The 18,372-nt window shown below is 36.9% G+C and overlaps 1 protein-coding gene across 1 annotated transcript in view; it reads left to right on the top strand.

Annotated features, from left to right (window-relative positions):
• The first annotated feature begins 1,207 nt into the window (after positions 1 to 1,207).
• The window catches only part of LOC149718442 (cell adhesion molecule Dscam1-like), a 211,374-nt gene continuing 194,209 nt past the window's right edge, over positions 1,208 to 18,372 (top strand). Inside the window, exons 1-2 of the mRNA XM_089845129.1 lie at positions 1,208 to 1,582; positions 10,984 to 11,310. Of these exons, the coding sequence (XP_089701255.1) occupies positions 1,525 to 1,582; positions 10,984 to 11,310 (385 nt within the window). The 5' untranslated portion in view covers positions 1,208 to 1,524. The remainder of the gene's footprint in view (positions 1,583 to 10,983; positions 11,311 to 18,372) is intronic.

Raw genomic sequence — 18,372 nt, 5'->3', positions numbered from 1 at the left:
TTCCCAGGGAGAGATCAGTGGAAAAAATGCGCTAGTGGAAAGAGTGGAAGAGAATTGAGGGTATATATATATATGGTATGAGAATGGGAAGAACTATCTGACAAATCCCAACATTTTCGAGAGAACGGTGAGCCAATGAAACCCACGATAAACAACCATGGACCGGAATTTGTAGAATCAGGATCGAGGGTCTATTTGCGTCAAAGTGTGTTCTGTATTGAACGCTATACTTTGCATGAACCGGTTTCAAAGATACCTATGTATGACCTAAATACCAATTGCGTTTTTTATTTCAAATTTGGAAATAGGATTTTTGAATGTTCTCACGTTAAACTTGCAAACAATCAAAATTTGTTTATTTCAAACAATTACTTTGAATGTGCACAGAAAACGTGTCAATTTATTTTACCATAATTATTTATTTGTAAGTTTACCTTTGATCTCATATCTCGGATCACAGGTGCAATTCTTGTAAATCAGGTGAGATTTGACTAGTTCCCAAATATTTTTCGCTTTAAGGATATATTAAAGCAAGTGCAAAAGGTTTACTCGTTCGTTTACATTCATAGGTTGTGGGAGTCTTGGCATAGGTCACTAGCTACGTCAATATCACGTGGTTTCTAAGTTAAAATGCATTATGCATGACGTCAGAGGTGACGGTTTCTACACTTTCACCCCTTTTCTTCAAGTGGAAAGGCTCAGAAAATGGCCTGCTTAAGATTCCAAAAAGATTAAATCTTTGTATTCCTGGCACATGATAGACCAATTTTCATTAATAAACACGAGGCTTTGGGTTAAAATTAAAATTAAGAATCTATATCATAGTACTTCTCTTTTAGCACGAAAGAACAGTAGTATAAATATGATATAAAATTCAGGAAGAATAACGTTCTTCCTTGGTTAAACCCATGGTTAGTCGAACCGAAACCCAGTGGTAGTCAACAATATTCTGGTCTATGGTTATTCGTCCAACGTTTCACGCCGGTTTCTCAATCGGTTTTGCCCTCCTATCCCGAGTTTGACGGCCAGACTAGGGCAGCTCCGGAAGGATACAATCTACAGGCTGCTACCGCTATGGAGAAGAGGAGGCTGAAGAGCCGAGAGAAAAATCGACGTCCAGCCCACGTGATCCGGTCACGTGAGAGAGCCGGGGAATTAAAACTGGAGAGTCGATCGAGGAACTCGCTCCAGAACGGGCCAGTTCTACGTTCCTTGTCCGAGTGAATAGGAAGATTGTTCCGCTCTCTCCTTCTCTCTCTCTTGGATCTAGTGCTCTTCTCGGGAGCAGAAGAGCTTGCTGTACACCGCTCTCTAAATTCGGATGTGACCTAACATAACCATAAAGGACCTTGTGACGCGCTATCCTCTTTTCTATCTGTCTCTATCGCTATCACCATTTGTAATAATTCTACATTCTTAACAGCGCTGCTATTTAGGATTTAGTCTAGTATAATTCGCGGTTGTGGTAGATTAGGCGACGTACCGGCTTTTAGTCTAAATCTGTGTGCTATTGACGTTGTTGATATGAAGTTTAAGGATGTTTTTCTCACGGTTATGTTATTGGGATGTGTCACTTTAATGGGTGAGTGTAATTCCTCGCTTTGTCGTTTGGGAATATTATTTTCAGTTGGAAAGGTGCGTGTCTACGAAGGGTTAAGGATAGGAAATATGGGGATGTAAAGGAAGGGAAGAGATGGGTATTATTATTTTCTCTATTAGCAAAAGCAGTCTCGTTTCGTGACTTCTAAATTTCGAGGTCAAAATGCAATCGGGTTAGGAGTGTTTCGTTGGGATGTATTGGAGATTTGAGTCGATAAATTATCAGTTTAGATAAAACTTACCAAGTTGCCCATAGTTCAGGAGAGCATAAGAGCAAGTAAACCGCTCTGCTGAGATTTATAACAGTTCAAATGTTCAGATATTCTCGCTGTCTTTGTTATGCTGTGAAGCCCAGAATAACAACTTAACCAGGTCTAAACTAGCCTTGCTAAAACAGAGGGGCAACTATTCAGGAGTTGTTTTTCCGGCTAATTCATTGAGTTGTTGTTGTTGGTAGGAAGTCGCTAGCGATTGGTGCCTTACAAAACTCATTTTATTGCAACCCAGCATTTATTAGTTATATTTTTAAAAATATGCGAAATGTTTTGTGAATACAGGCATTGAATTCAAAAAACTTTCTTTTATTTAACTCTTATAGAGACCGAGAGGAAGGCTGTATATAAATTATTATCGAGCGAGAAAAAATTGTTGTCATTAAGAGTAAATTGCTCTTTGTGCTTTATAAAATATTTGTCCATTAGAAAAAATGGTTTGTTTAAATTGAAGTAAAAGCTTGTCACGTGGGAAACATGCACGTGTGAAGGGAAATCAATTCTCAGGTGGAGAAAAACTTTGTAAACGGAATTTAACGCTTGTCAAACGCGGTAAATTGTGGAATGGGACGAAACGCTCTTGAGATTAGTGAAAAAGCATAGCGAAACAGTGATACTCTGAGAAATTATTGTAAAATGGGCGAGGAAATATATTAGAACGGATGGAAACGCTTGTCAATTGTTGAAAAATTAGTTTTCAGCAGATCAAGATGCTGTCAGATGGAGAAAGCATCATATGTTGAAGAGCATTGAAGTTCTTCAGATTGGGAAAAGCTATCTAGATTAAACGAAAACTATTGCTATGCCAAGGCACTGCAAAACGCCACCTTTTTGTTTTCTTAAATATTTGTCAGTATCTGCTTTTTATATTTTATCACGTGGGCCTGGAAAAATAAATTGAATCGGACAGAAGGATGTCAGCTATAGGAAAGAACCGCTTTATGCATAATTACGTTCAGAAAAAATTCTCATTTAGTTAAAAGGTGTGAATCGCTTATTGTTCTTGGTTTTGGTGAGATGAATTTTTCACAACTTAGTAAAGTGGAAGAGTTTTGTGTAACTCCCTATGGAGACATCGAAGAGAAAGGTTCAAGGGTAGAGATACAGAAATGAAGTATCCCCTATCTTTTTATGCTAATGTGATACACAAATGTAATGGAGTCTCTAGGTCATAGGGGGACGAAGGTTTTTTGATCTGCATTGATATATCACAGGGTTGCTAACATGTTAAGCCGTAACTACCGCGTGCAGGATGTGATTATTTAGGGTGCAAGTGAATCTGACTAGTAAGAGAAGGATATGAGGTTTATACTTGAGTGGTGACGGAAGGTTGTTCGGGTCAAGTCACCACCGGCGGACACGGGGTAAGCAAACACCCTAAGGGTACTAGTGGCTCCCTTCCCTAAATCTTTGTCGCCCAGAAGCTTGGCTTACAGAACTGATCCTCACACGCAACTAATATAACACTTAAAGGATTCCGAGAGTTCAGGAGGTATACATGGATCAGACAGGATATATAAAAAATAGGGGAATTAGAATTCAGTTTTGAACATTTTTCGAGTTCACGACAATCTAATGATGCACTATACAGTACTTCATGTTACCGTAAAAATATTTAAAAAATAAACTAGTATAATTTGTTTGTAAAAACAATAGTTTTAAAAATATATCGTTAACATTGACATTTTTGCCTTAAAATAGTCAGGAAATCAGGCAAGCTCGAAATTTTGTGCCAACCCTGATTTATTTCACCGCTATTTTGCAATGAAAACTATTAGCCACAATTGTTTTTGCCTTACGATGAGCCTTGACTATTTCTTAGTTTCTGACTCAGTTCACATCTCAACTATTTATCATTGGCCATTGTGTTACATATGTTGAACAGGAACTTTAATAATGATCAACCGTGCAGTCTCTTGGAATTCCGGGGATGGAAACTGCTCCTCCTCTTTTCTAAAACGTTTTACAACAGCCGCTTTTGACTTTAGTGGTAAATTAATGGGGTACCTTCAACAGTCTGTTTAACCTTTAAGATTCAACGCCTCCGAAGCAGGTGCGATAGATTTCCTTACCAAATTTTCCAGCCCTGTTTTTCCTTTTCCCAAACATGCCTTAGTTCGTTTAAATACATTAAATAAACCAAATACATCAGTTGAACGCTTCTAGCACGGCACGGTGTGTTTTAAATTTATTAGGTAAATTAAGTTTAAAGGACAACTCTCGTGAAAATTTAGAAGGGAAAAAACATATTTAACCGTCAAAAAACCTAGCATACGAAAGGAGTTGAATAACAATTTTAGTATTTATAAAAACTATTCTCGAATTCCTTGTAGACAGACTAAGGGATTCTTGAAATAGTTACGTCAGTGTACGGCCATATTTACTACGTTGTGTAAATGAATTGCATTTAGTGTCCGCCTACTCTAATTTCGTCACATTCTGACGTCATTTATCGATTTTGTCATTTGTTTATACAATATATCTATTAACAGAAACCTAAGGTGAATAATCTTAATTAGGTAATCTATATTTTATGTTCTTTTATTTGAATATATTGTTTTAGGTAACGCTGTAATTCGTAAACTGAGTATGGGAACGAAATATTCCCATGCTGCTGAACAAAGCACTCCAGAATTATTTTTCCTTTGCGTTTCGTTACCTAAGAAGAGAATTAAGTAGAATTGCTTTTGCTTTGGCATTCGATTGATTGTTCTTATACGGGGTGTTTCTGATAAGTCTGCCATGAATTAGGGGAATGTTCTCTGGGCGATTTTGAGTCGAAAATGTTCGATGACATTTTACCATCCAGGCCAATGTTTTCGAGCCATGACTTGAGTGTTTTTAGGGCTGACCCCTTAATGAAATTAACATAATCTTTCAGTTTCAAAATTAAATGTAAGGGGTCATCCGTAAAACACTCCAATCATAATTCGGAAACAGCGTCCTGAACTGAAAAATATCATTGAACATTTTCGACTCAAAATTGACCAAAGAACATCCCCTTAATTTATGGCAGACTTATCAGAAACACCCTAGATAATCTTTTATTTCTTTGTTTATGATATTTTCTGAAGAATTAATTAGTATTAGACAAGGAAGAAGGGCAGACTTATGGGTTATTTGTGGTTTTAATAGAACAAAATTTCATCTTTCACGCATGCTTCAAAGCTGTTAGTGAACTGTATTCGAAACTCGTAATATCCAAAATCGGGGCTTCGTGACGATGAGAGCTGTTCTTAAATAATTTTAATTAAATCTGCCCTGTAATTGGGTTTCGTGTTGTGCATTATATAGGGTACGATTTAAAACTGTTAACGCGATTTTCGTGTCCAAGTACTAGTCACCCGCGTCTAATCTCTGGCACCGTCATTTTTCTTCAGTTATAAATTTTACACTCTCGACATTTTCTTCGAGCTATTAGTCAGACACCACTGACTCCGAAAATTAAAATCAATATAAAAAATCTTTCACTTTAAGCGTGAACTGTGGGGGGGGGGGGTGATTATCCCATAGGAACGTAAAGTCCTAAAAATACAGGGTGTATTATATAAAGCGTATCTGCACAATGTAGTGCTAGATTTAGATTAACTACATTATTAATTGATGAACCGCATTTTTAATAATACATTTTATTAAAATAGAACTGGGAATTATTCTGTGATCTGTGGTTTAACTACTAGGATGAGAAAAAGAATTGAGATGAGAATTAATTTGAATATTAAAATTCTTACTTTCTTTTAATGAAACTTTACCAAAATGGCTGCGAAGTAAAGCCAAAAACCATAAGACATTCAGAAAACATATTTCTTCAGCTTCGAATCTTTAACGGGCCATTTTCTGTGCCTTTCTGCTTGAATTAAGTAGGATGGGTTTAGAAACCGTCACCGTGACGTCATGCGTATCTTATAAATCACGTGATATCGACGTAGCTTGCGACCTGTGCGCGCCTCAACAGAGTTATTAAAAACATCCTATATTTTCGAATAGCTAATGAGAGGCGAGGAAAGACAAGCTGTCAGTTTAACGAAGTTTTAAGCCATGCCCCTTACCTTCAATCAGATATTAGAATGGGATCCATGAGCTCTTTAAAATTCCAAGTAAAAAATCTGTATTCCCGGACGTTTCTCTATATAAATACTAAAAAGCAGTCCACGAAAACCAGTAAAATCTATGAAATTTAGGGCAAGTTACCTCGTCATTAACCTTGTCTGCTTAACTGTTAATCGTATTCTAACTAGCACTAATTAAATAACTGCTAATCGTATTCTAACTAGCACTAATTAAATAACTGCTAATCGTATTCTAACTAGCACTAATTAAATAACTGCTAATCGTATTCTAACTAGCACTAATTAAATAACTGCTAATCGTATTCTAACTAGCACTAATTAAATAACTGCTAATCGTATTCTAACTAGCACTAATTAAATAACTGCTAATCGTATTCTAACTAGCACTAATTAAATAACTGCTAATCGTATTCTATCCAGCACTAATTAAATAACTGCTAATCGTATTCTATCTAGCACTAATTAAATAACTGCTAATCGTATTCTAACTAGCACTAATTAAATAACTGCTAATCGTATTCTAACTAGCACTAATTAAATAACTGCTAATCGTATTCTAACTAGCACTAATTAAATAACTGCTAATCGTATTCTAACTAGCACTAATTAAATAACTGCTAATCGTATTCTAACTAGCACTAATTAAATAACTGCTAATCGTATTCTAACTAGCACTAATTAAATAACTGCTAATCGTATTCTAACTAGCACTAATTAAAATCGAAAAAACCAATTTACGGGAACTCTTCGCTTCAGAAGAAAATGAATGAAACGATCAACTCAAGTAGTAAGTAGTCAAAGGTCTCACTTGCTTAAACAAGAAAAAAGAATATTGCGAAGCGATAGTATATAATTTTAAGACATAATAATAGTAGTGGGTAAAAACGAGGGTGGAATCAAAAATCAATTGAGAATTGATAGAAATCAGGAGTAAATCATGAAAACCAGTAACCAGCTCTTTGCCTAAACCTGCATTTTTTTCACTAACTGTTTTGGTTTTTCAGTAAAATTCACTTCTACCGAAGTGCTAAACTGATATTCGGCAAAATTCAACCCCCCCTATTCAAAGAAATCATGAATAAGTTAAGATTAGTATGTTACGTCCTGGCCCAGTGACCCGGCATTAATCAGGGCTACGAGAGATGGCGGCAATTCGATCGCTCAGTTTCCCGGGCCCTACCTTCTAGGGGGGCCCTGGCCACCTCTAGGGCTGTCATAATAGGGGCCCGAGATTTCCTCATTTTCCCCTGGGCCCTCAAACTCTATCGACGGTCCTGACAAAATTTACAGGAAATCCTTAACGCTTGGTGTCGGCCATGTTCAGTGGAACAAAGTGAAAAAGATGACCTTCCCAAACAGATCATCCCCTTGGTTAGGGATGCCGGTCTCTATGCTGAGTCCTATATACTCCTGGTCTTCATTTACTCTTGACAGTATCGTTAGAGTAAAGAAAAGATCCAAGACACAATACCTCTCCACCCTGTACAAGTATGACTTATATACGATCTTTTGGGGGGTTCAGTATCAGCTAGAACTCCATTAAACTGGGTAAGGAAGGGCGTAAAAATTTTATAACCCTCAATTTTCTATTTTCAATTGCTATAAAACACTTTTTAACGACTGTATTTCAGGGAACGCGCTGCCGTAGCTTTTCCCCCACTTTTTTGTATCCGGTATTTATCCGTTCCAGCATGCAGGTTCTTTCCTAGAACCTTTTACGTATCGTTGAGAGCTTGTCCCTATATATATTCAGCAAATACTCTTCTTGGGAGTCTCAGCAAAGATGTTCCCATTTTTTAACTCTTTGAATTTTTAATATAAAAACCTTCGGGTTATACCTAGTATATTTATGGGCATAAATTTATGCGAATAAGTCTCTCTCTACACAGTATTGTACCTTTACCTGTATTGTTTACCAAAGGGGGGGGGGTGTTTCTACGTTTTAGGTGACACCTAGTGAGAGTAAGAACAAATTAAATTTGATTTCAATAAATAATATTTATTATTATTATTAACCAGGGATAAATTTAATTTTAGAAGTAGGAATGGAGAACGGTTAGATTTTTCTTCAGTCCGACTCTAGCCCAGTTTAAAGCCCCTCCCTCCAACACGGTACGAAAAGTTTAAATAATCTTATTGGCTGACTTAAGCTACGTTTTGATGACGTTGTTGATGGAGACGACGAAAATTACGTAATTCCTTTTTACCTCTGTCGCTATGACCCGCCTCTTCTTTCATACTCCTCCGTCCCTTTGAAGGGGGTCCGGGACTTTGACGCGCGTCCACATTACTCTCCATTCCTACTTCTAAAATTAAATCTATCCCTGTATTAACTGAGTGTTATCAGGAATACATAGATTTAGTACTTGGAATCTATAAGAGGCCATAGACCCCATACAAATATCTGATTGACCGTGAGGGGAAGCGCCAAAAACTTTTAAACCACTTGCTCCTCCTTCCTCGCGTCTCATTGGTTATGCGAATGTGTGGGACAGATCGAGATCATGACCTTTTAAGCTGTCGTCTGCATCAGTTTCGGCTCCGAAATGGTCGGAAAGTGCGAGAACTTGGAATAGTTTGACGTTAACGACGTTTTTGAAGCGGAAATTTCTCTAACTGTAACTAAAGTCGACGATTTAGAAGTTAGTGTAGCTCGAAATTCAGTATTGAAAACGAATGCTATAATAATTTCGAGAGAAGATGACGTTACCTCCCCTTAAACCCTAAGCCTTTGCATAGGGATACTGATGTTTTGTTTTTGTATAACTTTGGCGAAGAGTGGAAGGAATTAAATTTTTACTCCACCCTGTGAGAATAGTAATATCGAGTTTTTAACGGAAAGCGAGTCTCGCTTTTTTTTTAGAAACGTAATCCTTGGTCTACTTGTTCAGACGACGCATCATGTTTACATTCGGGTTCACCGCGCATAGGTCGCGGGAGTCGCGGCGCAGGTCGCAAAATACGTCAAATAAATTATGCATGACGTCAACGGTGACGGTTTCTACACCGCCTCCCCTTTCAGTCAGACACCCAGGCCCATAAAATGGCCTCTTAAGGATTCCAAGTAGTAAATCTATGTATTCCTGGTGTTATGCATTCGGGAGATAATGATAGACGTAGGGCGCCTCACCAGAGAGAGCGCTGGCCAATACGGATTAGCAATGAAGGTAAACGGGCAGATTTCAGTAATTGAAGAGGTATTGTAAAGCTTAACAAAGGCACTGAGTTAGCGTATTTTTTAAATTAAGGGTCTAAATGCAAATTACGTCCTCGATAATTAAGAGATTTGTCAGGTTTTATGACGTAATTTATCAGAGAGAAATGAAGGGATGATGGGGTTGGATCGTCGACGTGTGTCTAACTTATACAGGAAAGCGACAGCTTCTGTGCGATGGCAAATGTAAAACTTCTCTGTTGTTCTCAACCTCAATGGTGCCCTAGAGATTTGAGCTATGTTGAATAGACTTTTGATGATACACTTATGGTACGGTCGAGTTGGTGGATTATATTATAGCCTTTCTTTAAAGAGAGCTTTTATATGGAGAACCAAAGCGCTCGGTTTAAAGCGAGCGAGCATGTTGAAAAAAAAAAATGCTAATGGGAATTTAAATGGAAAGAAAAATTTTCGGATAGAAAAAGCCAGAATAAGAAGTTGAAAAAATGCTGGCAGACACTCCTTTTCTTCATCTTATAAATTATTTTTACTGGAAGGATTCAGTATTTTTTTTTTGCGTTTGTCTTTTTCCTTTTCTAACTCGCTTGGTTGAGAAACGATTCAACTATCGCGATAAAAAAGCATTAGAAAAATGCAACAAGGAAAAATTTATTTCTACCTAATAATAATATCTACGTGTGTTATCGTATCTTAAGCCGCTTGATAATTGCAAACCTCATACAATTTCCTTTAGGATTGACTTTATTGTCTCATCTCTACAGAAATTTCAGTAAGAAAAGAAATTTCGGCTAGGTTGATGAATCTGGTATGAGAGAAATTTTTTCCAATCCATCTTATGTTTAACCTGCATTTCAAATCAAAACCTATCCATAGTGGTCAAGGCAGTAGTGTGTAAGGCTTTATTTATTATGGCCTCAACAGTAAAAGCGTGACCATTCATTTCTCTAATCGAGTTTCTTTGGATGAGGTACTGAATTAACCATATTTAATGCTATTATGAGTTACGTGAAGCCTTAAAATCTGTTGTATACTCAATATTAGCAAAAACTGTCCCAATACGACCTGCTAGTGAATCTTCTGCTGACCAGCTCCTCAATTATCTTGGCTTTTTGTGTTCCTACTTCTTAGGTTCCATATACGCCACAAACTGACTCAAAACTACATCCCAATAATCTTCGTTACGATAATATAATCACAGGGGTAGATAAAAAAATAAAAATTATATAAAATTCCTCAGCGTCGTTTTTTCAACGCTAACTCATAATTGGAGCATTAAGTAGCATTAGGTATATTTTTTTAAGCTCACTTCAAAACTTTTGATATTTTTTGGATTTAAACTTGATAGCCTCGGTTATGCCAAAAATATCGTTGATGCACCGAATTTTGAACTTTCAGGTCATAATTTCTCATTTTATTTAAAACTAAATCCATAATAGAGTTATTGCTTATGCCGCAGCAATCACAATTTTAATTCTTTTGGTAATTTATGCTAATGATATTTCAAACCTTATTGCTCGGTTTCGTTAAAATATTAGCATTTTACTTACACATGTCTTAAAATAATTAATTTAGTAGAATTGCAACGCTTCTTTCAATAATTTAAAATAAATTAAGCCTCTATTGCGACCCCTGGAGGACCAGAGAGAAAGACTGGTTAAAAGTAGTGATCATAGATGGCGCGGAGGGCTGAGGGGCTTGTGGTCTTTGTGGGTTCAAAGAGAAGAGAGAAATTAGATTTTGGCAATTTCTCCATGCTTCCTGGTCGCAAAGTTCCACACTTCTTGGATTAATTTACTCTTTATAAAATTTATTTTATCCACTCTTTATGGGCCGTTTTCTTATAAATATTTTATTTTCTCTCCAACAGACTTTACTGATGGGGTTCCATCGTTTCTACGGGGACCCAGATTTACCCGAGAACCTCCGGACCAAGTGGTATTCCTCAACACGTCAGGAACGAAGCTATTTTGCGGAGCCGATGGCAACCCTCCTCCCACAGTAACTTGGGTAAAACGGGACGGGATGCCAGTGGACGATGTACCCGGTTTGAGACATTTAAGACCCGATGGCTCTTTGGTATTCCCGCCTTTTGTCGCCTCCAACTACAGGCAGGATGTACATTCCGCTGTCTATCGATGCTTGGCAACTAATGCCTTGGGCACTATCGGTTCAAGAGACGTCCACGTCAGAGGGGGTAAGTCAAACTCGTTTCTTACATGTAGACATTAAGTGCAGGCGTAAGAATTCGATGTGCTGATCTGCGAACCCGTACAACTTTGTAGAGATAAATAAATACCTTTGATTTTATGAGTAGTTAAAAAGTATCATCTAAATGGTTGAATACAGATACTACAATATTAGATGATAGACTTGAAGACAAGAAAATTTGTGTTGCTCGGAACTATGAAATCTTAATAGAAACAACTTTCCACAGAGTTTTCCTATATTTTTATCGTTTATTCCATACCAATTATAAGACCTATCTGCAAAGTGAAACATGCAGGAAATCCCAAAGAATGACTTTAAAAATTCAAATTAGTTTCAATTTTTATAGATAAATTTAAATTTGCACCTCCGACCAATCGCGTAACGACCTGTTTCCTTGTTAACAAATTCCCATGGCACTCTCTCTTTCGAATGAAATTTAGCACGAGATTTGATAAAAATTGCGTGCCATGTGATAATCGTGGCACTTATATTTTGTTAACAAGGTGACAGGACGTTACGCTTAAGACCTTTCCGACGTGAAAAGGGGTAGGAAACCATCAATATCGGGACATACAAGGGGTTTGATACATTTCCAACTGTCTCTGCGCACTCTCATGAAACAAAAAGACTACAGCGCCTGGGCGAAAAAGTGAGATGGAACGTAAAGTTTCACCCCCGCGTCTTTCCCTCTTAGTTACATCGAATGGTTTATTGGTTGGAGGTGCAAATGTCAAATGATCAACGAAATTTCAAACTAGTTTGAATTTTAAAATCACTCTTAGGTATTTCCTGGATGTTTCACTATGCATATCGGTCATATATTTAGTACATAAAAAATCTGTTGATTTCCTTTTTCACCCTTAATTTAAGAATATCATACATGTTCTTATATTTCCAATTTCGCATTCAAGAATCGGTGAAACTGTATAACTATTTCTTGCAACAAGTGCTGATAATTTGAATCACTGATACTTATAGCCTTAATTACCACTTGATTAACCCATAAATGATGGACTCATGATCTAATTGATTGACCTTGTAAAACAACCAAACATTACGCCTACAACAAGAAAACTGTTTAAGGGGGTATACCTCAAATGGGAACGTACAAATATAAAATAATTCGAGCGTTTTTGAATCTTTTGAACGAATTAGAATTCTTTTCAGCCAGTTTAAAGAAAGGCGCGTTAGCTAAACGAATTTCAGCATCTCAAATAACTCTATTTTTTTATTCCTTCGTTCCTTAAGGCAATATTTTTTTCTTTTATTCTTGAAGTTAAGCCTAGATCTTTCCTTTCTATAAATTCAATCTTCGTTTCTTTTATTTTTCGATTCTCCTGATCTCTTTTCTCCCCAGTTTTTTTTAATCAATTCCATTAGAAACTACAGAAACATCTGCTAGATCCTCGTTAAATAATGTAGCTTCAATTTGCAGCGTAAGGCAAAGAAAAATATAAGCCTTGTCTAGTTTCTACCGCTAAAATGAGGCTTTTTTTAATACTTTTTCTGAAAATTGAGTTGCGACGTCTACGATTCTTTGATACTCTCAGTAGAGGTACCACCTTTTATGACAGGGTTTTAATTCAAAATTCAATTTTGCGGGGAATGAAGCTTCCTATTACGAAAGCATAATGCAAACTGCAATTTTGCAAGGCGAAAGCTTATTACAAGCTTTTGTCAGTGCAATATTGACAGGCATTGTCCCCGGTAATTTTTCGACTTATTTTCATTTCATACCCTTAACTTTAAACTTTTACACACTACTATTATAATAACAATGTTATTAAAATAGACAGTATCACTCCTAAATAATCTAGGATAAGTAGACTAGTATTATCAAAGACAAATAGAAACTAGAGGAAAAGGCAGAATTAAGCAATTTTTTTCGCCCGGGAGCCGCACCAACTAAGCTAAGGGAAAAAAGGAACAGTAAATATTGCTAGTGGGGAATAGTTTAACACAATGCATCCCTCCAACATGCCTTGCGCCCGGGAGCAGCCACTGCCTGCCCCCCCTTCTTAAGCATGGTTTTCACTTGACCGAAAATAACTACTTTGCAGCTGGACGTCAAACGTCAGATTTGCTTTTTACGTTGTCGCTCAGCGTTATAGCGTTTTCACCTAGCGTAGTTCCCGCAAATAATGGAACCAAGGCTTAACAGATAAACTGAACACTGCACTAATCGCGGTCCATCTATTGTCTTTTTTTTGCAATCTTTGTTTCTAATATCATACAGATTTGTATTGTTCCTAACCTCTTCAATAAACCTTTCAGCATTGAACCTCGGTATTTTCAGGGATTTGTACAAGTAACTGACTCGATTAGGATAGAAATAAATAAAAAGATGGCGTGGGCGAAAATGACGTCACGACTCTAGTTTATTGCTGATTGGCTCGCGCTGAGCGTTAACGTTGAACGCGGCCGAAAAAATAGAAAGCTAATATCGCCACACTCAACGTAATTTCTGTCCAGCGTAACTAGGTTTTTTTTCGGTTGTCGCTTGACGTCGGGCGAAAAGTCGTGATTTACGCCAAGTGAAAACCATGCTTTAATCCAGCCTTGGATGTGTGATTCAAGTTGTCTCTTAGCCAGCGAAATACAAATCCCGAATGCCTCAAAATAGAAGTAAATAGTGGTTAGTACAAAAAAATGAAGGCGAGGTTTGGTTTTTTTTTACGCGCCTTCCTATAGAATCGCGTTTTTGGCAGTCGCGGATGAATATACTTCCCCTAATAAATTAATTCTTTGTATGTCCAGGTTGAAAATTTTAGTTAGCTTTAAGACTGAATGGCGGCGCGCGTAAGAATATTTTTCTCGATAACTAGCTCCTCTCTGTTTGGATGAATTAAATTTCTGCGCCGCAAACCGTGTTTTTTACGGGAAAGGACGCTTTACAACAGCTTAACTACTACTATTACTATTACCATTACTATTTACTTCTGCTCAAGACCATTGTTTTCGTCGGATAGAGGGAAGAGAGCGGTGATTGGCCGACGAAAAAACTTAAGAGATAGCCTTCCGAATGAAATTTACGATGCTAAGCCTCGGTTTCATCTACCCTAGTGCCTCACTTTCTGTTAGTATTTTGATTTTAATTCAGTATTATCGCGTGATTATTGGACCAAGTACTACCTAGAAGAGGTTCTGTTGACCACTTTAAGTTCAGAAGGCCTGGCCAAGTCATCTCCTAAAAGGATGGTGTTTCCTCTCGACAAGCTTAGCTTTGCTTTCCAGAAAAGCGAGGGCCAGCATCCCTGTCAGTTATAACGTCAGGCTATTGGCTTATCGCTATGACGACCTAAATAGAATTTTTATACAGGTTATGTAGAAGACTTCCGCAGCCCTCTCACCTTCCAAAGATAAGATTGAAAATATGAAACTTCTTCCTTTCCCCAACCTTTTCCGAAAATGAAAAAGCTGGAGAAAAACTATATTGCTCCAGGGATCAGAATCTGTTTAAAACGAAGTATAGAATTCTTTTAGAAAAAGAAGTGTTCTTTTTATAATACTAGACTTGCATAACAGTAAAAGCTCATAATTTAATGTAGAAAATAGACCATTTTTATATTAGTAATTTTGCGCTCTTGTAAGAGGCGATACTGTACGCGCCCAGTAGGGGGATTACACTAAGGGTATGTCGTTTGCATACGTAGCACTGCCGTTACTCTATGCACAATGATTAAGAAGATAAAATAAGTTAAAATAAATCAAACCAAATCAAATCATTAAGATGGACAAGGCGTTTCTGATCGGTCTGAAGTTAATTAAGGGGAATGTTCTTTGAACGATTTTGAGTCAAAAAAAGTTCTATGACATTTTTCCGTCAGGGCCGCTGTTTTAAGTTATGTTTGTAGTATTTTACGGATGATCCTTCAATATAATTAAGAAACTGAAAGACAATTACTTCTAATTTAATTAAGGGATCATCCCTAAAACATTCAAATCATAACTCGAAAACAGTGGCCCGGACGGAAAAATTTCATAGAAGTTACATTTTCGACTCAAAGAACATTCCCGTTAATTTATGTTAGACTTATAAGATACACCCTGTACGAAATTAATTGCTGAAGAAACACGTTACTGACATTAACATATTTGAGCTGGTCCCAAATAGACCTAACCAACAAATCTTCTGAAGTTTTATAACGGCTCACATCTCGTTTTCGGGTTTTGAGGGGGGGGGGGGAATGAGATATATTGGTTGGCTTGATTTTTGCCATGCGTAGAACCTGTTTTTACCACAAGAGTTAGAATCTAATCCAATCAGAATAATAAGAAATTTATTTTCGTCGCTCAACGACAGATGGTACTATAGCCAACTTTGTCAGTCACGTGATCCTATCCCTTAGATAGAGACGAGACCGAGCCCACTTGTTTATTTATTTATTTGTTGTTTGGGTCTATTTCTTTGCTGCCTCCACTTTTAACTATTTTAATTTATATCAACAAATGGATCACTTTAGGAAACCAATATTATGTACTTCAGGTTTAAAGTGTAAAGAAATATTCGCTTTTCAAATAAAGCTTTGGCGGAGCTTCTCCCTCGTTTATGATAACGCCAAAGAATAAAGAAAGCTCCTTTCCCTCGGTTATTCCCTTTAATAATCAAGCTTCAATCTCGGGGTTTCCGAGAAAAAAAAACACACACACACCAACCAAAAAAATTGCTTGCCGCTACATGGAGCCTGAAGCAGGAGTACAGATCTGTTTTAATAGCAAGGAGATAAATTCTGAAACTATTAGGAACTCACTTTTTCGATCTCCCTATATATGTAAATATATTTCTTGCTGTGATTCATGCACTTCAGCTGAATTAACAAAACATCTAACGTAATTTTAAAGTCACAGCATCATGCAGTCTCGATTATTTATTACAATATTTTTTAATTTGCCGATGGTCATATATTGTAAGCGATGTGCAGTAGTGAAAACTGCACGTTTTTATAATGGTTAGCAAAAGTATATTGGAAAAACAAAAAGTTGATCGTAACAAGCATCTTAGCCCGACTTAGCTAAGTATACAGCTGGTATATCAAGGTCACTCAAATTTAAGAGCTCTATAGGTATACGGGGATGAGTGAGATATGTTTTCCCTGAAGCGCTACTCATTAGCAAATTTTCTTTAGAATTTTAAAGTTCCTGTTTTAAGACGATAGAACCTTTTTACTTAAATCAAAAATATTTGGAACACCAACCAATTTACTCCCTAGTCCTTATACGAACTCTTTTGAAAATTGGGCTCATCCAAATTCTTCAACTATTCACCAAACCAATCTAGTTTACTCAACTCAATTCGATTTGACTCAAGTATTTTAGTGAAAAAAAATTCTCAGTTAAATTAATAAAATATAAAGTTAAGTTTAGTATATTCTTTTCGGACTTAAGTAGAGGTTACTCATATAATTGAATGAAAAACTGAAACAATCTGAAAATACCCTTAACTTCTCTGAGTTGCTTATATATCTTTAAGAACGTATAAAATTGAATTTAGTAAATTCTCTTTGGGCTTAATGGAAGTCTAGTTTTGTTGTTCCGTTAGATATTACTTGTCGATCACTTAATAATATCTATAAATCCACGAAATCGCATCGTTGCGAATCTATACGATGAACAATATTGTCGACGTACGAACAATAAAAGGAATTGTAGGAATTTCCCATCCGGACGAAATCCCATATCCCTCCGTACTCTTTCTTATCGCATTTTCTTCGTATTGACGTTAACGAGAAGGGATGGAACTATAACTTCCTTATCCGTATGTGGCCCGGGCATTGCATTGCATTGCAAGAACCCCCGCGTTGAACAAAACAATGAACGAGACACAACGAGAGAGAGAGCAGGAAAAAACAACCGTGAAATTAGATTTTTACAGTTATGACGCTTTCGTCCGATGCACTTAGACGTAAACAGTCTTTCTCGTCTAACTCTCACGTGACAGATATTTGAAACTTGAAGTAAATCCTTCTAAATTTAAAGGTATAAAGCTAACTTCAAGTCTCGTCTAGCAAGAGGGTGAAATATAAAAGAACAAAATAGGTATCCATTTTATGATTGTTTGAAGGGTGAGGTTTTAGATAACGATATGTCTATGACTATGTCTGGGGAGAAAATAGTATAAGTAAACGAGAAAATTGGACTATAACCAAACAAAGTTATTCCGGCGTTTGCAGACGAAAGGGAAATTTGTTCATGCCAAAACATCTAAAGGCACTTTCATACGGTCCAACTAAATGATTTAATTATAGATGAGTCAAAAAGTTCTGTCAACTTGCCCAACATTTGAAGTGAAAGATTGAGTAAATCCATCCTTTTTTCACGACCAATCTTTTACCACCAAATGGAACTTTTTAAGCGCCACCTACCATGGCACTTACGAAATAACCCTCGTAAAAGTTTTTTTGTTTTGCAATTCATTTTGATTGGCTGAAGACATGAAATCAAAAAGTAAAACAAGAAATTTGATGATTGATCCAGTTTTTCCTAGCCAACTTTCTTGGTGACTCAACTCATCCAGCTTCTATTCACACGAGTTGATCCATCAAGGTTAGTCAAAAAGTTAGATAGTTTAAAAAAAGCCTTAAGAGTAGCCTTCCACTCATTCGGTATCCGTCATGTTAATTCTTTTGTACATTTATAACGGTAACAAAAGTAAAAGTAAGCCTAAGGTTCACATGTTGCTTCAAACTTTGTTACTGAAATGACGTAGTTTCGCACTGCCACTTACAATATTTTGTCGTTAGGTGTCTTTATAAGTTGCTCTTTTCTGTTCACGGTCGTATAAAGAGATATTTATGTCCTGGATGTTCAGGTTCATTTTAATAGGTCTGTAAGAAATTCTAGTCTGTAAGATCCACTTCTATTTATGAACATCGGCTTACACTTTCAACAAATAGCCAGCGTTGTCCTTGTCCTCTATTATCGGATGTAAGAGTATAGTTTTGGCCAAAGTAGATTCTTGTCCCGCCCGGGAAAACTTCGTTTCCTCTCTTATCCGCGCAATAGAATTAGGCCTTTCCAAGAGAGTGAATTAGCAGTCATGATTCGGCAC

Source organism: Phalangium opilio, unplaced genomic scaffold (assembly GCF_054372755.1).
Source record: "Phalangium opilio isolate 3A_F unplaced genomic scaffold, DU_Popi_V2 ptg000002l_1, whole genome shotgun sequence".
Taxonomy (NCBI): Eukaryota; Metazoa; Arthropoda; class Arachnida; order Opiliones; family Phalangiidae; genus Phalangium; species Phalangium opilio.
Note: the sequence above shows the minus strand (reverse complement) of the source record. Positions and strands in the feature narration are given on the sequence as shown.